We start from the raw sequence: 22,059 nt of genomic DNA, 5'->3' as shown, positions 1-22,059 counted from the left end.
ATGTAATTTTTACGCTCTTAATTCATTTGCATATACTTATGAATCATATGCAAAACTAAGTGATAGACCATAAAAAAGGGAACTAGTCTTTTAAGTTTAACTCAGCTGGTAGAGACGTTGTATAATATATGTAAGACCGAGGTTCAAACCGCAGACACTATTTATTCATCTTAAGAGGCGAGTTTTTAGCCACTGTAATATCCGACAAAAAGAATGACACGAGTTTTTAACCACTGTAATATCCGACAAAAAAGAAGGACAAATACCATTTAGTTCATGAATGTGTAGTGAGTAACTACAATAGCCTCGTCAATATATCGAAATTTCAAAATAGTTTTTAATTGTGCACTGAGATAGTTAAAATAATTTGTGACGTTCAAATGCCTTCTTAATATTGTTATATTGGTCTTTCACAATATGAGGAGTGTTATAAACACTCTCTCTAACATTCACTTTCTTATTGATTGAAATCAACGCGAGTATCACACATTGAAAATTGATCTCATATAAGGTGATGAAACTCGATAAGAGAATGAGTGTTAGAAAAAGAGTGTTTCTAACATTTATCTTTACAATATACTTATATTTTGTTATATTACTATTATCATTGAAATACTATTTGAATTATTGAATTATTTTAACTAATAAAGTGCAAAATAAAAAATTATGTTAAAATTATGCTAAATAGAGAATTATATTGTATAATTTCGTATAAGAATCAAAATGACTATTTAAGCCATTTGTGGAAAAAAAAACTATTTGCACAGAACAAAAAATCTAAGGGGGAAAGCCCTATCTTGTTTCCCGACGAAGAGTCTGGAACTGAAACAGTTTGAGTTTGCAGTATCATCAAAAGAAGAAGAAGAAGATGTTGACAGCATGCAGAATCCCCCCAATCCTAACACCCTCTTCTTCCTCCACTTCTCATTTCTCGCCCTCAATTACAACAACCAGAGTCACTCTCTCTTCTTCTTCTTCTTCTTCTTCTTCCAAATCACACTCCAAACTTCCTCTCTTTGCCAGGTTCACTCGTAGTTGCAGCAGCAGCAGTAGCAATAACGGTCATTCTGATCATTCCACTGCTCCCGCCTCTCCCGTGAGTTTTAATCTCAACCCTTCTTTTTCTGTGTTCATGTAAATTGTAACTAAACTCGATTCAGTTCTAATGTATGATATGGTCACTGCTTTAGGACCTGTTTGGATTTATTTATTTATTATGAAAACAGTTTATGACATGTTCATATGCTGTTTTAGCTTTTTTTTATAAGCTCACCATGATAGCTTATCAAAACAACTTAAAGCTTATACATAATTGCTTATCATGATATGCACTTATGCTATAAGCTGTAAATTAAGTTTTTTTTATCCAAACAGGGCCTTCAATTGTTTCATATTGTAATTCCTTTTGAGTTTAAGATAGAAGGTTGTGACTCGTGTGTGTATTGTATTCTTTTGAAAAAAATAAGGTGAAGTGTACATTTTTAGATTATAGCCGAGTTTGATTATTGTGTTTATATACTACGGGGTTTAAGAACATTTTTTATAGCTATTCCTGACCCACCTTATGGCATTGATTATTCCATTTAGTTAGCGAGAAAATGCTCTGGTTGTTATTATTTTCACCATCACTTTCACTCGCTTTGTAAGTGGATATTTTTCTCAGATATTATTATGTGGCGGCGTGAACAAAAACAGCACGAGCTTGGAGTTTAGGCAACATTGGCAAAAGATTTTTTTATTAGCCTCTTTCTGGTTTGTCTGTGTGTGTTGTGTATATGAATTATAGATTAGACAACTACTGAATGCTTGCAATTTTTCTTTCAGGAAATTGATGAAGTTGAAAGTGAATCATCTTCTGACTTTGGTGATAGCTATGTGGCCTTGTTTGTTCGTATGTTAGGCCTAGATCATGATCCTCTTGACAGAGAACAAGCTATAATTACTCTTTGGCAATATTCACTTGGTGGAAAGAAGTATATTGACAATATAATGCAATTTCCTGGTTGTATTAACCTTGTTGTCAACCTCCTTAGAGCAGAATCTAGTTCGGCTTGTGAGGCAGCTGCAGGCCTTCTGCAATCACTATCTTCAATTGACCAATATAGGAATTCTGTAGCAGATAGTGGAGCTATAGAAGAGATAAATAGATTGCTGACACAGTCTTCCTTGGCTTCTGAGGTATAGGAATTAATTAGTATACAAAAACTTTGGTGAGCATATACTTTGTGTGTGTAGAAAATGAGAATATTTGGAACTTCTTTTTGCAGGTAAAGGTGCAGAGTTTGAACATGCTGTGGAATTTATCCGTTGATGAGAAGCTCCGAGTTAAAATTGCAAAGAGCGATCTTCTTTTGTTAGCTATGAAGTACCTCGATGATGAGGATATGAAAGTGAAGGAAGCTGCAGGGGGTATTTTGGCAAATTTAGCATTGAGCCATGTTAACCATGACATGATGGTTGAAGCAGGTGTTATTCCAAAATTGGTAAGACATTGAAAGACGGTTTACTCTGAAATATTTACATTTCATCCCAGTTTTATAATTGTTGATCTCGTTCTTGTTAAGATGAATTCTACAAGATAAACCATAATTTATGTGTTTGCACCTAAAACATTATGCTCTTGGGATGATATAATTATTATGATGTTGTATAAAAGCCTGGATCCTCTCCTGTTCTGTAGGAACATGACAGCTTTTTTTTGGAGAGGGAGAAACATAAGCTACCTTCTATAGTGGCCTGCTTATGTATAGTAGTTTACAATTCCTGCTCAAGAGTTGTGTTGGTTTTTTCTCTCCAAATTTTTTTTCATACGTTCCTATAGAAAAGACGAGGATCCAAGAAGATTGACTCATGATTCTATGCAAGTTGGAACGAGTCTATTTGGTCTATTCATGGAAGTGCTTTGACTTTGAGGCAATGTTGAAATTATATGGTTCTAATTAGGGAAGGAGGAAAAATGACAGTTAAGGCTAATTTTGTTTAAGGACGTGGAACAAAAGACATATCCCAACTGCACAAGCTTAAAAATCAAAGTAACTTTTTAACTCCTAAAAGATTATCCACGATACTTTAAAATATTCTAAAGATACATGTATTTGATCGATACTCTAATGAAGTTTGGTATTCTTATGTTATTGAGTTTATTTGTAACAAATTAAATTATGTATGCTTTGAATGGAGGGGGAGTCAAGAAACTGATGATTTATTATTAATTGATGAGGGATGCTAGCAACACTCTCTTTTGAGGACTCTCTCTAGCACTCACTCTTTTATTGGGTGAAATCAATGTAGGACCTACACTTTGGAAATGGAACCCACATAAAGTGGTGGGACATACATTGATTTCACCCAATAAAATAGTGAGTGCTAGAGAGAGTGCTCAAAAGAGAGTGTTGCTAGCATTCCTCATTAATTGATTGATTAATACTGAAGCCTTCCTGGTCAACACGGGTTCTAGTTGTCGCAAACCCTAAGTTTATATTTGTCTCTTTATAGTCATAATTTCATATAAATAAAGGTGTTACATTACATTTATTCAGTGTCTCCCTAATAAAATATATTTTGAACTGTGCACTCTCTCATCTTCTCTTATCCATCCGATCCCTAAATCCCAACAAAAATATTGGCTTCAGTGCCTTCTGATAAGTTGAATGGAAAAGGAAACGATTAGAAATAATGACATTCTGAAGTTTACTGATATTTTTCCTTTGGTATTGAATTTTACTGATATTTTAATTCCCATAGTTCTTACCAAAGGTCCTTTCTCTTGATGCTTAGAACATTCCAAAATGTGATGAGTTTTTATTGTAATTCAGGCGAAGTTCTTACCATATGAGTCCGAAGTATCTCGGGTCATTAGAAAGGAAGCAAGGAATGCATTGCTAGAACTTGTGAAGGACGATTATTACAGAATTCTTGTTATTGAGGAAGGTTTAGTTCCTGTGCCATTAATAGGTGCTGCAGCCTATAAGTCATACAACCCACGTTCATACGAGGCACCTGCATTTCCAGATGGCACAGAAATCGAAAGGACTTATGACAAACCTTCTAGATTTGGCGCAGCAGAATTACTTATTGGATTGAATGTTGATAATAATGCTAACGTAGATGAAGCAAAAGTCAATGCAATTATTGGACAGACACAACAACAATTCCTTGTTCGTGTTGGTGCTATTGAAATGGAAGAAACATCAACTCGTTCTGAATGTTCAGATGATCAGCCGCGTCTGACACTCTTACATTGGATCGACGGTGTTGCTCGTTTAGTGCTGATACTAGAACTAGAAGATAAGTCAGCAATAGTAAGAGCTGCAGAGTCAATTGCTAGTGCATGTATAAATGAACATATGCGTATTGCATTCAAGGAGGCTGGTGCAGTTAGGCATTTAGTACGGCTTTTGTCTTGGAATGATAATGCAGTCCAGCTGGCAGCGACGCAAGCTTTGGAAAAGCTGTCTGCTAGGTAATGTTTGAAAAGTTAGTACTCCCTCTGTTTCAAAATGAGTGTCGTTTTAGCTAAAAAAAAAATGTTTCAAAATGAATGTCACTTTACATTTTCAATGCAACTTTAATTTCTTTTTCCAACTTTGCCCTCAATAAATACTCCAACTTTTCTCTCTCTCACAATTTCCAATGCAACTATAAGTTTGTCTTTGTCAAATAAAGTAAGGCTATTTTAGTAAAACTGTCATGACATTTGACTACTTTATTCCATTCCTTAATATGTGTGCAATTGGCTAAAACGACACTCATTTTGAAATGGAGGGAGTAGTAGTTTTATAATTGCAGCAATGAATTTATATTACAACAATAGAGGATATTTTGGAAGTGTCTCACTAAAAAAGCCTTATACTTTCTTTCATTGTAAACTGAAAAATTAAGGATATAGCTGTTATAGTGTAAAAGAAAAATTCTTATAATTGATTGAGTGTGTATAAGAAATTATCAGTTGACAGGGAGAAAAGACGGAAATTCTTAATATTATTATGATGATAAAAAAGCATAGACTTTAATTACAACTTCATAGACTATTGTATATAAATCCGATTGATAACCATTCTAGGGTTAAGGGAAATAAATTCTGTCCTAAAACCACAAAATAAGGAAATGAATCCTCTTCCAGAATTAAGGAGAAACAACTGTACATATAATGGAAAAAGGGATATTATACAAATTAAGGAAAGAAAATCAAATTGTACAGCAGTATCATTTAGATCGTGAAAGGTAGACCCTATGGTAAGTTTGTATTTTCTGTCATATGGTATAGGAAAAATAAATGAAAAGAAGAAGGTAGAGGGAAGCCAACCATTGCATAATACGGATGATGTTTTGGAAAATGAAATAGGGATGGCTCTGACAGTGGGATAAGATTTGGTCATTGTTATGCTATGAATTGCTAAAAAAATGGTTTTAGATTGTGCAATCATATTTTGTAAATTGCAATCATGCTTTATGCTTTCTTTATGCAGCAATGTTGTTTGCCGAGTAATTGAAACCGAAGGTGGTTTAGCTCCTTTAGTTAGTATTTTAAAATGCTCAGACGTAGCTGGAGCTATTGCGGAAAAGGTATTATTTCATTATTTCTTATATGTTAACTAATTCTGGCAAAATCTCAAATATAAACTGGAAAACTTAACAAGGTTTTGATTTTGGTGTGATGTGATTCTGCAGTCGTTGAACGTACTTGCTCAGATATTAGATCCCAATAAAGAGATGCAGTTAAAGGTCTGTATCACATATTGTGCGCTTATTTAAAATTTCATTTCTTTTCTCATTGATTGTCAAGTGCATTGATTCTTTTCAGTTTTATGATGGACCAGTTTAATGGATCTAAGAAGGCATTTGATGGAGCCGATGATGGATCAAAGGAATTAAGTAGTACCGAGCAAGCCGTATCGAAAACAAACCCAAGGTTAGCTAAAAGGATATGAACCACAAGGGTATAGGTTTTTTTGTTGTAGAAATTCATCTATATACAGTTACAAGGTTGATCTGCATTATATTTGATTGAGTAACATGTGATAACTGCTCTGAAAAGTTTAGTTAACATTGGCTTATTTTCTCTTCAATAAAACATCAGGAGCGATATACTGAACTCAGTTTTCACTGCACGCCTTGTGGAGATTTTGAAGTCCTTTTTACCCAGTTTACAAGAAAAAGCCGCATCTGTTCTTGAGTTTGTGGCATTGATTGATCCAACACTGAGTCCGATTATTTCTGTTGATATTGAAATTGGTCTCAATTCTACTTTTCAGCAAAATCTCTTGAAAATTTCGGGTAAAAAAATTCTGCTCTTTAATGTGTGGCTTATTTCCATTTTCGCTTTAGAATGTTTATAAATATATGAAAATGATTAGAGATTATCATATCCCTTTCAATTTGAGTGTGATTTTTGCTAGTGGAAAAAGGCTTTTATTTTTAGTTGTTCTTCTTTAGCACTACTTATATGGCACTACTCTTCATCTTCTTCTGTAGACAAAAAATGTGACTCATAATTTGTTATGCCTATGCAGCAGAGACAAAATTTGACGTGGAAGATCAGTTTTCAGCAGCATATGCTATTGAACTTGAAGAGGCCGGTCTTGCAATATCTGCAGCATCCCGGTTACTGACAAGACTACTTGACTCTAAGCAGTTTCGCGAAAAAATAAATGTCTCCCATTTCATTGACACGCTCCGCAAAATTCTCAAGACCCACATTCCCCTCCGCAGCAAGGATTGGGTAGCTGCTTGCCTAGTTAAACTAAGTTCTCTCTCTGGTTACGACACGAGTACTAATCCGATCAACGTAGATGTTACACTTTATGATACAATTCCGAGACTTGTAGAACAAATCAAAACTTCATTCTCTTTAGAAGCACGGGAAAAAGCTGTTGTAGAACTTAGTAGAATAGTATCTGAAGGGGTGGTAGATTCCACAGAACATATTATTTCAGAAGGGGCTGTGTATTCTTTGGTGAAGCTGATTGAAGAAGGTAACGAAAGAGGTATTGAAGCAAGCTTGAAAATACTGTACAATCTGAGTATGGACAGTGAGAATCATTCAGCCCTTCTAGCTGCTGGAGCAGTCCCAGCCTTAAGAAGAATTGTTCTGTCAGAAAAACCACAGTGGCAAAGGGCACTTCATTTGCTCAGGAGTTTGGAAACATGATGAGTCCAAGGGAAGGAATCTTTAAACAATTGTTATGCTGTAGTGTTGTACTTTATTATATGTTTAGAAGAAAATCTTTGGTCCTTATTTGTAAAAGGTATTTTGATTCTACTAGTGGATTCTTGGTTATGTATCTTAGTTTTGGACCAGTTGAGGGCAAAGTCTACTTGGGATTATGATGATATATGAACTCGAGAAATTCTATAATTGGTTATCAATGATGACGTGCTACGCTGAGTATGCATAATCATCTATGTCGTAAGTCATAAGCATTTTGAAAACATTTTGTATGTAGAGCAAGTTACATCTTTGTACCGGTGTGAGTATGGCTGATTTTTTGTGAATTTTGGGGCTAGCTGAAATTCCACTAGTAATCAAGGGTAACAATCTTGAGCCTTGGTACTTTGTGCGAAGAGTAATCCGTAATTTATATAATAGTCCAGTAATAAGAATAATATACGGTCATTAGTCAAATAAGTGAAGTGACTATACAATCATGCAAAAGACTAAAATTCCAACGTGTTTATTTACTCTATTAAAATATAAATGTGTTTGTAGTGTTCCTTTGAACCCCTTAAGTAATTTACAATTATTCGATCTACAAAAAGAAACTGGATGTTCACAGGAGGAGGTCATCAAGAAAAGGGACACTGAATGGTAATTTGATGACTCCAGAAGCTATTAGGAATGATATAGCCCAAATTGGCATCATCCATTGAAATGCGAACACCAGAATTCCTCTTCCTGCAACAGTTTAAATCACTGAATAAATAAAGGAAACAAATTATCAAAGACTACTTCATGTTCAACATTATTTTAAAAAAATTGATAAAATGAATTAGAAAATTACAATGTTAAGTAGTAACCGCAAAATATGCTACAATTAAAAAAAAATTGGTAAAAGAAAGAATAGGATAATTAAGATAAAATTATTCAATACCCTCCAAGTTATCTTGAGGATTTCCTACAGGTGGCTAATGATAGAGATATGAAAGGAATAAAATGACTTTCTTGGAATAAGCTATCCATGCCAAAACAGTTCGGATGTTTGTCTTTTAGAAATCTTTGTGCCTTCAACATAGCAATTCCTGGCAAACAAGCCTCAAGGTTTATCATGCACCCGGATGCTATGTTATTGAGGAATGTTCAAGGCCAGGTATTTTCCTTGGTCTTTCTTGAAAAAGTAATTGGTCATGATACGGTGGAATCTGCTAAAATCTGAGGGCTTACTACAAAGGGGCATCAGAAAGAGTATTAAAGCAGAAAATCAGATCCCAATTTAAGATGTCCCTTGGTTACGCGATGGTCAAACCTGCTCAACTTTGCATCTGGAATGCTCCTACATCACAATCCTTCAAGTGTAATGTAGACACAGGCTGCATCACAGAATTGGTGCGAACCTTTGGCATGTGCATCAGAGAAGAGACACGGAATTTCATCAGTTCAGGAACTGACTAGATGTCTCAGTTACGGCCTATTGTTGAGGGAGAGGCAATAGGTCTGCTGAAGGCCCTGCATTGCGTTGGGTGGTTGGCTTGGGTTTGCACCATGCAGTGTTTGAACTAGATAGCCAAAGATTTGCAGATCTTGTTCTTAATCCCAAGGATGATATTTTCGAACTAGGTGCTGCTGTTAGAGATTTTTACTTCCTACAACTGCTTATTTCATTTTTGATTGATAATAAATTGCATTCAGTTTCTTATTTAAAAAACAAATGTTATCTCAAGAATAAATGCTATAAAGATATGTGCTCAATTAATCATTCATACTATTACTCCATAACTTCTGTTTTTCTCACTCATCGCCTATACCTGTGCAGTTTTTCTTGTATTACAAAGCAAAAGACATGCTACAATCCTTGTTAAAGAGACAAAAAATACGGAAAAGACGTTACCGGTTACTACTTACTAGAGCTAGTGGAGCGAAATCTGGTCTCCCCATTTTCACCAAGCCACTCTCCTGTTTCCCTCAGCTTTTTCTGCACAGTCCCTTCAAATACTTGTCCCAAGAACAAATCCATCGTAGTCTTCTTTACGTCTGAATCGTTCTTCATTCTTTAAAAAACACAAAAATCAAAATGCAGAATGAAATTGGAGCACTTTTATAAAAAGTGATTAAAAAACCATAGAAATTCTGATAGAATTGTAGTACTATGAAAGTGTGAGAAAATCATAGACACAAATATGTAATCACAATATCAAGTGTATGAACCAACTCAATTACATTTGAATCTAGCTAGCTAGCAGAACCGAAATAGTTACAACTGACACCAAACTAACTCTAGTAAAACTCAGTAACACAACCCTACTGTACTCAAGTTAATTCAACAAAGGTCGAATCGTTCAGATAGCACCTTATATCTACTTGGAATAATTATTATCCAAATTTTACTTAGTTCCAGACCGAACTCTAAATTAAGACACACAGAATAGGGTTTAGACCAACATAACAGTTTGTTAGACTTTACTAAGCTGATAACCTAACCGTAAAAGTCACTTGATACTTACTGTTACAAATCAAGGGTATGTTTGAACCGACTTATTTGAGTTTATCTATTGGTACAAATACTTATGAGACCGTATGGAAGAGATTATGAGAATAGTCTATAATATGTACATAAGTTGTTTTCAGTTTATTTTCATAAGCATTTCAGGATAGCTTCTTCTAGCATAAGTACTCGTAAGCTGTTTTCGGTTTATTTCCATAAGCTCTCCAAAATAGTTTACGAAAACAACCTATATATTATACGAAAGTAGTTTGACTTAATTTTATCTTTTGTTCAAGAAATAACTTATAGTCTTAGATTCTTATACATTATGTTATGATAATTTAGAAGTGTCTTGAACAAACTGAGAAACTCACAAGCTCTATTCTGCAATGAAAAGAGAAAGTAAATACAGAAGGAAGAGGAAGTAGAGCATACTTGAAGTCAGGTTCACCGTCTCTGAAGCTTCCAGCGCCAAGGGCACGTTCAATTTGCATGAGTGAAGATGGTGAAGGTCGACGGCGAAGCTTGTTTGGAGGTAATGGAGTAGTGGAGTTTTTGGAGCCTAGTGAAGGTTTTTTATTCTGAGGAAGATTGGTTTGTTTTGGTGAAGTAGAAGAAGAAGGAGGAGGAGGAGGAGAAGAGTCTGGATTTTGTGGAAGAGTTGCATTAGTAACAACAATGGGTTTGTTTATAGAAAGATTGTTGCATAAGCAAAACATTGCAGAGTGAGTGCTTTTGCTTTGTAGCTTCACAAAATAATAACCGTGCGCTATATAACAACGATAAGATCAGAAAGCTGCCCTTAAATATCTTAGCAACACTTCTTCTATCATCTCATCTATTTATCATTATTTATTTATTTACAAATGAAATGTAAAATTGTCATTGATGAACAAAACAATTCATCTATGATCTACTAAAATTATTTAACGAAAATAATCAATCAAATACATCCATTAAATTCCTTAATTTTATTTTTTATTTTTTATATAAACAATTATTTCCTTTTGAATAGAAGGCAAACATGCAATAAGCTGCGTCCCCAAGTCATTTTGGATAGAAAAACAAATCATTGTAAACACATCATTTATAGACCTAGGAGACATAACATTGATATGCATGACCTTTTAAACTCTGGAGAACATAAAAACCATCTTTTTTTTTTTTTTTTTTTTGTGGTAAGGACATAAAATGCATCTAATGATAGGAAACCAAAAGTGTCAACAATGTTTGATGCTATAAAAATCATTCAACTCATCCATTATCATATTTATTTATTTTTTTTTTGAAGAAAATCCATTATCATATTTTAAATCGATAGTTATGCTTATGCACCAAATCCTTACAAATTTATTGAAAATAACAATTATAGTATTTTCTTGTAAAAAAAAATACGAGTATTTATTAAAATTGTTTAAGATAGTAAAAAAAATACTTGAATACAATGGTTAAAAAAAAAAAAAAAAAAAAAACTCTCTAACCTCCTGAAATTATGTATATTTATAAACCCCCTGAAAGAAAAAAAAAAAATAATAAACCCTGCATCCCTAACCCCGCAAGCGCAAGCAAAAGAAGTTGCCGTCGTGTTTCACACATTGATCCCAGCGTTTTCAGGTATCTCTCCGTCAACCTAACTTCCTTTTACGTGATTTTGAATTCTGAATTCTGAAATTGAAATTTCAGCGTCGTAAATGGCTGGCAGAGGAGGAGGATGGGGATTCCGTGGACGTGGAAGAGGCGCATATGTCCGACCAGTCCCATTTGTTGTTTATCCTGAGGTAACTTATTTACTACTATCAATCAATAATACCTTATAAACTCTCTCGTGTCTAGTGTCCGACATGTGTCAGTACCACACATCAATTAATTCCGGTATGGACGTGTTCATGTCAGTGCTTCATAGTTAAGACCTCTTACTGTTTCTAAGTTTCTTTTCTCAGTGTTTTTATTGATTTCTACTTTGTAATTATTTGTTTGCTGTTTAATGCTTGTCTTTATCAATCTGATGCTACAGGATATTAAGTTGCCTGATGTTAAAAAAGCCGATGCTTCTACGACACGGTTATGTAAATTGGATCTTGAATTTGATAATTTTTTTAAATCCGCTCCTTATTTCTTGGAGGAGAAGGCAGAATTGAAGGGTATGGATTCAATTCCCTTTACATGATATATATTGTCAGATGCTCATTATAAAGAAAACCGCAATTTCGTCCTCTAAAAATTTGGATATGGCTATATAATATATTTGTCTCATAAAAAATTCTGTCGTCACACTAGTTCCTCAGATTAGTTCATCAAACATGCATAATTCTTACTGAATTACAATTAAAGTGGTGACAATGACATTGGACAAATTTAGGCATACTGCATCTAGAATATTTTCAATGCTTATATGGCACCGTATTTGTCCTAAATATCTGGCTCCTCCCTTACCTTACAAGTATACTGGCTTTTCCTGCTTAATTGTCAGGGCGCAAAAGAAAGATGCACGTACAAAGATTCTCTGACAAGAAGAAGACCATTTTTACTCGTGATTCTCTGCCACAGGTTTTAGTTTACGACGAATTTATTAAGGAGTTGGTTCCAGGTATGAATAATGGAATGGGCTTTGCGGGCAATGGTTATATTTCTTGTGGAAAAAACTTTCTAGTTTTCTTTATGCATTTGAGTTCCTGGTAACTAATGATTTAGACCTAAATTGGTAATTTCAGGTAAAACTATTCTGAGCCGGAAAAAACGTACATGGAACCCAGAAGAAGGTGATTTCATATGACCTTTTTATTTTTATTTTGTTAAGCTATTAGTTTTTGCAAATGTGTAAGTTATTCAAATTTGAAGAGCACGATCTATTTTGGAATTGCACACTTGCCATTCTATCGAGTATTGATCATTCCATGTACGGATGGTTTTGCTATTCTAGTCTAGTCTATATTATCCATGTTATGAGGTGGATCTCTGTTTACTTATAATAACTATAAAGCCTTTATATATTTTTATTTATACTGATCAAGATGTTTGTGTGGCAGGTCAGAAAAAACTGGCGGCAATGTTTGATGATATAGAGAAGAGTCGCCTGGTAGAGCACCTATGCCTACAATTCTTTCCTTTATTTATTTTTTTAATTTTTTTTCATGTTAACACTTCCAGTCCTTTTTTGACTCCTTAATTGATTAAGTGCGAGTTACTGAGTAATATTGCGTTACGAGATATGGATATGGTGACTATGATTTTCTGAATTCTTTCAGCTCCCGGGACTTGGGATTAGACTTTGAATTGAAATCTGCAATTCTATTTTCTAGGTTTAACATGCCTTTTTTTTTTCTCGCAGAAGGTTTGGAATGCCCTTTAAAATTAGGATTCTAATTTAAAATGTCCATGAATTTGGGATAAATTAAATAAAGCTCTTCTCAACTTTATTTTATAGTTCCTAACAATAATTTTTTGTTTTTTGTTTTTTACATGACAAATCTTAGTATAGTTAGTATTTTATTGGGCTTGGGATTGAATCATCCTCTTCATATCGCTCAATTCCTTAACTTCTCCACCCAAACGACCAAGCTAAGAATTGATCAGATCCAGTCTGTGGCGAACACATGTATGGTGTTATACGTTATAGAGCAACCTTAGTTTAATACTTCGACAACCACCTGTCCACCTCTGCTCTCTTCACCATGGCCATCAGCATTGCCACCACCTCTGCTGTTAGCCACCTGTACATCAACACCATTTTTTTTGTTATTACTGGTGGTGCCTGTTCCCTTTATTATTGTCTTCCCACTGTTCTCACTTATCACCAATGTTGTTAATTGTACGAGCTTCCACCAGCACGACGCTATGATTGGCACAACTGTTCATTAGCATCGTTACCATCTCTGCTAGAACAGTAAACTTCATGGAGAACCCTTTTTTTGTTTGATTTATGTTGTTGGGGGTTACCTACATTTTGTCCGGTGAAATTCTATGTTGACGATTCTTCCACCTTTAGGGGAAAGTGTTAGGATTATAGAATAAAGGGAAATTAAAGTAGTTGCGAATTGTTAGAGTAAGTTAGTTAGTTTTTTGTTTTGTACGTTAGTTAGCTAGGTTTAAGGTTGTTAGTTAGATTTCTATCTTCTATTATAGGTTAGTTGCTATGGATCATCAGTCCTTACCCATTATCACTTTCTCTTTGTAACATAATGTCTAAATATAACCTTCCCTTAGAAAAGCATCTTTGGCATATCTTAGTTATAATTGGTTTTTTAACTAGTGTAGTAGAGCTTGCTCTCTTTTGTTATTTCTTATTTCTTTATCAAAAGTGTTATTTCATTGGAATCCAACTCTTGGGTTCCTAACAGGAAGATAGTAAAAGAAGAAAGGAGGAAAAAGTTGAAGAAAGTGAAGATGAAGAGGAAATTGAAGGGAGTAGCGATTCCGAAGGCGATTTTAGAGATGGTGATTATAATAAGGTTCCACTCTATCCTCTACTTTGATGTGTTAATTTTACCATTTTTGTACTTGTGAAAAGAATATGATATGTTGTATTTGTAAGGCTCACGCCATAAAATTTTCAAATTGAAGTTCTTAGAATATAAGAAAATAGTATCTCATTATATATATGTATGTATGTATATGCCAAATTCAATTTGAGAATCAACTTGAAAATTTAAAAAAATTAGACATAGAATTCGTAGCTATGAAGGAATATACACCATGTTACAAATCCTCAAGAAAGACATTAGCTTGAAAAAACAAAACAAATGATGATTTCCTAGCATAATGTTTGCAAGAATGACAAAGACATAACCAGTAGTAACATGGCAGTGTCTCTTTTAAACTCAGAAGCTAGCATCTAGAATACAATACGAGCATTAGTTCAGCCAAACTGTAATGAAGAAACACAAGTTTGTGTGATTTTTCCTCTATAAACACAAATATTGCTAGACTATTATTCATCACCGAAAATTCAAACCTGAATACCTGATCACAGTGAATCAGAAAATATAAATAAATTATTAGTGAGTAAAGCATAAGCAAAAACTCAAACGAATAAAATATCACATGATTGAAATTCCAAATTTAAAATTAATTAGAAACAGAGAAATAGCCCACATGAGTTCCACAACTACATAAGGAAGTCTAATATAAAAGAAATGAACATTTAAAACTTCAAAACATATAACTAAACATAAATTTGAATACAAAGAAAACATGAGTCAGACGAGGCAAGTCAGCTTTTTTATATTTATTTTCCAACACAAATTAAATCAAAGCCAACCATGTTTATTAAAAGTGCTATAGGTTTTATAGAAATCAAACCATGTGCATGTCACATGAAAATTTCAATCTTGTCGTAGCATAAATTATTTCCATTCCCAATGGCGCTGTTCATGCTACAAAATGGCAGTCTTGCTTGCATCAAACATATCAAAACAGTCGTACGATGAGAAAACTATATCCAATGAATTCAAATCTCTAGATTGCAACTTTGAAGGCACCTTTTTAATTTTAGCGTAATAGATGGTGACTGTGCCTAACAAATTTCAAGCTCTACCTGCTCAAATTTCACTCAATAAATGCTATCGGTCTTATACAAATAAAGTACATGTCCTCCACATTAATAATAAATAACAACTATGTAACACCAGTAGAGAATTGCAGGAATGGAGAAACCTCTATTGGGTTCTCTGAATCAAAACCTGGAAAAGATTGAGTTATCCCAAGCAATATGTCGCAAGTACAAAATCGAAGTTTTAGCAAAACCACAGTTGACCCGTTTTGAGAAAAAATTGGTGGCTCAATAAACATCTCAGAACCGTCTCAAAATATGAAACATGGTCCTCTACGGATTGACTATAGACCAATATATTGTAAATAAATAGTAAACTTCCTCAAATATGTCATAAGCATTCAATAGTGGCATGAAAAGTAGATGGGGCATTACATGTACCAAATGTTATGTTTATCACTTCGAGGGCAGTACTTTCATAAAAGAAAGAAGCAATTGAACAGTTCAGACTGTTGGTATTTCTTGGCTTCCATCATAAGAGACAATTTCTCTACATAGCCAAATATCATTACAACCTGTATAGCTATGCTTTCTTTGAAATTTTTGAAGTTGAGTCTATATGAAAACCTAGCATTTGTATTTCAAATATTACACATACTACTTGTCCATGTGAAGGAAAATAAATTATAAAACAAGACTTGTTAAGAGCGTAGACTATATTACACTTGGCATTTGTTAATACATATGCACTGCACATTCGTCCTTTGACTCACATAACAAACCTATTTCAGCATTCAATGTAATATGTTTGTAAAATTAGATTTTAGAATTAAGAGGGTACTGTGGGGCATCAAAGAATTATCAGTTGTTTGGGGATGATGATATAGGTTGAAGTTTGAATAGTTACTTCACTTTTCTCCATCGTCTTTTTTGTTGAGTGTGTTTTATTTATTCTCCCATTCAATTGCTAAGATTTGTTTTCATTTTTGTAATAAAAGGAGGACTAACTAAATTAAAATCTTGCAGAATAATGACTTTGACGACGATGATGACGATTTTAATCCCAACGATGATGGGCCTGGTATTATCACTTTACTGTTTCAACGCATTTTTCATTCATTTTGCCATCGTATTCCAAATTTCAGCTGTGACGTGTTTTACTGCAATCAACTTTGTAATTCTCCAGCTTAACTACGATGTAATACATATATTTTGATGTATTGCAGATGAACCTGAATATGGAGAATGATTCTACTCATCTTGTGGCTCTTCTATATTAGCATGGACTATTGCTTCAAGGCTTTTACTTAGCCGCTATATGAAATTATTTGATATCATGACATCAGTGTCTACTTTCTTGTAAATCCTTATGTAGTTGATTGAGTAGTTGAATAAGTACATTTTGAGTTTGCTTATTGAGAAGTTAAATAAGGTAATTTTGGGTTAATTTTTACTTGGGACCTCTTGCTGATGATAATATCTTATTTCATCATGCATCCTAGGAATTGGGTTTGGTTTCTTCTTGCATTTCCACATTTCCTGCAATCTGGCAGGCACTAGTTGGGTTTGCAATAATTGACTTTAGTGTGTTAGTTTGATTTTATTTTATTTTTTAAAAATTGAGCTTTTGATTAAAAGATGTTATTTTGGGATTTGGTCCTAGACTCCTGAGCCATATTAAGGAATCACGGATCATGATTTTCTTTCAGTGACGTTCAATTTGTTTCCACACAATTTTCTCTCGGCCAAATTTAGCTACGACAAAAAATAAACCCAATTTCGTTCCTGACATTTATGTATGAAACCAAATTAGTTTTTGATTCTTTATAACACGTGGACGTTGTCTCTAATATAAAAATGTCAAGGATTAGTTTAAGTTTATTTTGTGCAAATTGGACTAAGAATTGTGGGTGATTAAATTAAGAGCCTCTTTAAAACACTTCCAAAAAACTCTTTTTTAATTTTTAAAAACTTGAAAATTAAAAACTATTTTGCTAAACTAATTTTTAAAATTACAGTTTTGAAAATTGTTTTGAATAGTTTTAGGGACTAAAACTAAAACATGTAAAATGATAACTATTGTGCGAAGATGACTTGTATATTTCAAAAACTGAAAACAAAAACTATTATAAACAGGCTTTTTTTAGTCTTCACTTTTTTTTTTTTTTTTTTTTTTTATATGTGCAACATTTGATGTCTTTAACATACTCACATGCCTTCAATCAATTGTGCCTAAATCACATCCCCTTTCTCTACATATCTTCTCGCTACTGAGTACGGACGAAGACGTCTGCAAGACCGTCTAAACCTCTCTATCCTCATAATGAGCAATGATATTTGAACAACTATTTTGGTATAACTTTTGTGACAATCTTGTTGTTGTCTCTTCTCATTGGTTAAAAACAATAGAGAAAGAAAAAGGAAGAGAGAGAATAAGAAGATAATGTGAGTATGAGAGAGAAAGTTGTACAAAAGTTGTTGTACAAATATCATTTCTCTTTTCTAATATACAATTACTAGTTTTTTATTCGTTAGAATTTTTTTTTGGAAGGTTTTTTTTTTGACAAAAATAAATGATATTCATTCATTCAAATTGATAGAATACATCGATACAATGAAAGTTCGCTAAAAACAAAAAGGATGAATTTGTGAACAAACTCACAATATCCATGTTAATAGTATAAAACGACAAAGTACTCAGGCCTACACATATGACTGTATTTAAATCTCCGGAATACATATGTCTCCGGATCTGCAATGTTGAAGACTCCAAAGTCATTGATTTGATCTGCACTGGATCGAAGCTGATCTGACAATCTGAACCGAACAAATACATGAACAAAACAAGAAAGACAAACAACGTTGCACAAAGATGACGAACAACACAACCTCGCACTAAGACGACGAAATCACAAAAGGAAAAACAAAGTAGATCCTAATTAAATTATTTGTTGGAATTTAATTAAATTGGTCATATTAAACGATATGAGTTTTAGATCCTAATTTGTCGTAACCAAAAAGGAAGACTAATTTGTTTGTAAATCAATGTTTTAAAACATGCGCCATTAATCAACTCGAACAAGGCATTGAATTATTGGTTGTATCGTACAACTATTGACCCGATCTGTATAAAAAAAATAAAAATCATGACTTGATTTCCACAACTATAACTTAATAAAATCATTAAAAATTCACATTAAAAGGACATGCCCTCGTTATACACATGCTTAGAGCATCCACAATAGAGACATAGACATCCATTTTTGGGTTTTTAAATGGATACCACGTATACACATCACTCATTTATAATTCTTTAATAGTAGTATCTAATAAACACTCAATTACTCCAACGCAGATCTCACACAAAGTTCTTAAATACAATCCACTAATCAACTATCAATAACTTTATATCATTATATTTTAATTTTTTAATATTAAAAAGAGTGCGGATCCCGCTTAAAAGTGAGGTCTTAAGTAAGACCCTGGAAAAGATTCTCCCCATTGAAGGTACCTAATAGGTACCGAGTTTTAAAAAGTTAAGACCCTCCCAATGGAGATGGTCTTATATATTTTGAGAGGAATGCTATCAATATATATTTTAACTTATACTTTTTGATTGATTAAAATTCACACGGATCCCACCAAATCATGTTGGTTTCATATTAATTTGATAGGTCCCATGTAAATCAACCGAATTATACAAAGTTTTTTTAAAAATAAAAATAAAAATATTATACAAAATTTTTAACAACGAATTAAACTCACGGGTGAAAATGTCATACGTAAAAAGGGATCCATAAAAAACATTAATAAACATTGTTAGCAGTAGTGGTGATGTAAGCTCCACGAGTTGTCGAAGAGTTGTGAAAAAATGAAAAGAACCTAAAAACACACGTTGGGGGTTTATGAATGAGAGAGTTCTTCTACTACTCTCAACCCGCCGCCACTACCACCACCGTAAACGATTCCGGCCACCATCACAACAACCACAACAGTGGCGGTGGCTGTTCATGGCATTATCCTCATCAAGTCAATGACCCTCTCATTCAGACCTTCTTCTACAACCTTCTTCTCTAAAACCATAACCCTTTTTCTCAAACCCCATTTCCGATTCTACCCTTTCTCCACAAACCCCCAAATCGATAACTCCGTTAACCCCCATTTCCATTCCGCCGTTACTCAACCTGAATTCCTCCTCCGTGTTCTCAACTCCGTCAAACACCGTCCCTTAACCGCACTTCGCTTCTTTCGTTGGGTTGAAAAACAACCTAACTTTCACCGATCTGAAACTGCTTTCGTTGCGATTCTCGATATTCTCGCGAAAAACGGGTTTATGAAGCCTGCTTATTGGGTTATGGAGAAAGCAATTGAAGTGAAAGTCGACGGTGGTGTTTTGGATGTTTTAGTTGGTATTGGCTGTGGAAGAAATTCAGAGGTATCTGTTAAGCTTTTGGATTTATTAATACAGGTTTTCGCGAAAAAATTGATTTTGGAGAAGTGTTTGATGGTTTTTTATAAAATGGTTAATAATGGGTTGTTGCCTGATGTTAGGAATTGTAATAGGGTTTTGAAATTGCTTAAGGATAAGAGTATGGTGAATGAGGTTGAGGAGGTTTATAGTGTAATGATTAAGTGTCAAATTAGGCCGACAATTGTTACTTTTAATACTATGATGGATTCGCGTTGTAAAGAAGGCGAAGTTGGAAGAGCGGTTGAGGTATTGGATGTGATGCGAATGTTTGGGTGTGATCCGAATGATGTGAGTTATAATGTTTTGGTGAATGGGTTGTCGGGGAAAGGGGAGTTTGACCGGGCGAAGGAATTGATTGAGCAGATGTCAATGTTGGGACTTAAGGTTTCAGCTCACACGTATAATCCTTTGATTCGTGGGTTTTGTAAGAAAGAGATGTTTGAGGAAGCTAATGATCTCAGGAGGGAGATGTTGGGTAGAGGAGCTTTGCCTACGGTGGTGACGTACAATACGATTATGTACAGTCTTTGTAGGCTGGGAAGAGTGAGTGATGCGAGGCGGTATTTGGATGTTATGGTAAATGAGGATTTGATGCCTGACTTAGTTTCGTATAATACTTTAATTTATGGTTACAGCAGGTTGGGAAACTTTGCGGAGGCTTTACTGTTGTTTAGTGAGTTAAGATCTAAAAATCTTGTTCCGAGTGTTGTGACCTATAACACACTTATAGACGGTGGTTGCAGAACGGGGAACTTGGATATCGCCAAGGGGATGAAAGATGATATGATCAAACACGGGCTTTGTCCTGATGTGGTCACTTTTACAATTCTTGTTAGGGGATTTTGCCAGATGGGGAACTTGCCAATGGCTAAGGAACTGTTTGATGAAATGTTGAGTAGAGGATTGAAGCCGGATTGTATTGCTTACACGACTAGGATAGTAGGTGAACTCAAGCTTGGTAATCCATCTAAGGCTTTTGGCATGAAGGAGGAAATGAAGGCCGAGGGCTTTCCGCCTGATTTAATCACGTACAATGTCTTAATCAATGGGCTCTGTAAATTGGGCAATTTTGATGACGCAAATGAACTCGTGCAGAAAATGCGCCTCGAAGGTATTGTTCCAGATCATGTGACTTATACTAGCATCATCCATGCTCACTTGATATCTGGGCTTCTTAGGAAGGCTGAAGAGGTGTTCTCTGATATGTTAAAGAAAGGTATACACCCTTCTGTTGTGACTTACACAGTTTTGATTCATTCATATGCTGTTAGGGGAAGGCTGGATTTTGCTAAGAAGTACTTCGATGAGATGCAAGACAAGGGTGTTTCTCCAAATGTGATCACCTACAATGCTTTAATCTATGGACTTTGCAAAGAGAATATGATGGATGTTGCATACAATTTATTTGCAGAAATGGAATCAAAGGGTGTTTCTCCAAATAAGTATACATACACTATTTTGATAAATGAGAATAGCAACTTGCAGTATTGGCAGGACGCTTTGAAGTTGTACAAGGATATGCTAGACAGAGAAATAAAGCCCGATTCATGCACACATAGTGCACTAATGAAGCATCTAAGCAAAGACTATAAATTGCTTGCAGTTCTGCGTCTTGAGAATGTAATTAGAGAGGGTGAATAAACTTCGATGTAAAGATGAAGAAATGATTTTGTTATTTCCATTTTGGCATTCCCACATGATAAATGAGTAAAAGAGATCCCTACATTTGGATGGGTTTTACCTCATCGAGGTGTAAGTTTGCTATGATGTGACCGTCAGGCCGTGTATATTTTTCTCTGACACGGTACGAATTCCTTTTTTCCTCAGATGCATGGTACCTTGTGTTACTAACTACCATATTCCCTTTAGCTCTTTACACATTTCCTAATTTTTTTCAGGATGAAGATGCCAACGGTTGTTTCCGATGATTAAAAGGGGCAGACTCCAACTATTTTAGCCTTTTTACAAGTTAAATTCTGTGACTAGGTGATACTTGGAAGAGTGTGGGTTTTATCAATTTAGATTCAAAGGTACGTGACACTACATGTCAAAGGCAAGTGGTATACAGATGAAGCATAATCCTCACTCAAGATATTTCAAAGAATTCTATCACAATTATACCCCATTTTTTATTCATTTCTTAGTCTTTTGGGTAGAAAAGATTTTTTTTTTGACACAGTGGGGCTTATTCTTTGCATCATAATTGTGATTATTATTTGTATCTGTAGTGGTACACATTTTTTACACCACAATTTGTATACGGAATGGAAAATAAGAAGTTTGACCTCTTCTGTACAAGGTGGTCATTGAATGCAGAACAACTTTCTCTGTATTGTATTCTATCCTGCTATTCACTTACATTTTTTTATTAGTTAATATATTTTTACCAGTTAAATGCTACCAATACATTATCTGTATCTTAGCCCTGTTTGATTAGTGTTTTAAAATAGAGAAGAAAAATA

General features: G+C 34.3%; 4 protein-coding genes across 4 annotated transcripts; 3 read left to right on the top strand and 1 right to left on the bottom strand.

The window, feature by feature from the left end:
- Nucleotides 1-751: 751 nt before the first annotated feature.
- On the top strand, nt 752-7,433 carry LOC11434356 (uncharacterized). Its single transcript, XM_039833917.1, is given in 10 exon segments — nt 752-1,096; nt 1,825-2,178; nt 2,268-2,483; nt 3,816-4,462; nt 5,469-5,565; nt 5,671-5,724; nt 5,804-5,821; nt 5,823-5,911; nt 6,080-6,276; nt 6,516-7,433. Coding segments are annotated over 10 exon segments (2,535 nt in total). The 5' UTR covers nt 752-868; the 3' UTR covers nt 7,151-7,433.
- A 163-nt stretch (nt 7,434-7,596) lies between these two features.
- LOC11424254 (probable NAD(P)H dehydrogenase subunit CRR3, chloroplastic) lies at nt 7,597-10,440 on the bottom strand. Its single transcript, XM_003589616.3, has 3 exons — nt 10,074-10,440; nt 9,059-9,204; nt 7,597-7,894 (listed from the first exon to the last, which is right to left on the bottom strand). The coding sequence occupies exons 1-3, from the start codon at nt 10,355-10,357 to the stop codon at nt 7,770-7,772; spliced, it is 555 nt and encodes a 184-aa protein (XP_003589664.1). The 5' UTR covers nt 10,358-10,440; the 3' UTR covers nt 7,597-7,769.
- Nucleotides 10,441-11,143: 703 nt separating this feature from the next.
- On the top strand, nt 11,144-16,763 carry LOC11419825 (glutamic acid-rich protein). The gene is made up of 9 exons (XM_003589615.4): nt 11,144-11,252; nt 11,322-11,416; nt 11,653-11,779; nt 12,109-12,225; nt 12,350-12,397; nt 12,665-12,714; nt 13,976-14,086; nt 16,153-16,207; nt 16,353-16,763. Exons 2-9 carry the CDS (start codon nt 11,330-11,332, stop codon nt 16,373-16,375), a joined length of 618 nt encoding a protein of 205 aa, XP_003589663.1. The 5' UTR covers nt 11,144-11,252; nt 11,322-11,329; the 3' UTR covers nt 16,376-16,763.
- A 2,188-nt stretch (nt 16,764-18,951) lies between these two features.
- Nucleotides 18,952-21,992, top strand: LOC11428551 (pentatricopeptide repeat-containing protein At1g22960, mitochondrial). Its single transcript, XM_024775549.2, has 2 exons — nt 18,952-21,401; nt 21,496-21,992. The coding sequence occupies exon 1, from the start codon at nt 19,160-19,162 to the stop codon at nt 21,236-21,238; it is 2,079 nt and encodes a 692-aa protein (XP_024631317.1). The 5' UTR covers nt 18,952-19,159; the 3' UTR covers nt 21,239-21,401; nt 21,496-21,992.
- Nucleotides 21,993-22,059: the final 67 nt, after the last annotated feature.

Source organism: Medicago truncatula, chromosome 1 (assembly GCF_003473485.1).
Source record: "Medicago truncatula cultivar Jemalong A17 chromosome 1, MtrunA17r5.0-ANR, whole genome shotgun sequence".
NCBI lineage: Eukaryota > Viridiplantae > Streptophyta > Magnoliopsida > Fabales > Fabaceae > Medicago > Medicago truncatula.
The sequence above is the reverse complement of the archived record's forward strand: the minus strand, read 5'-3'. Positions and strand labels throughout refer to the sequence as shown.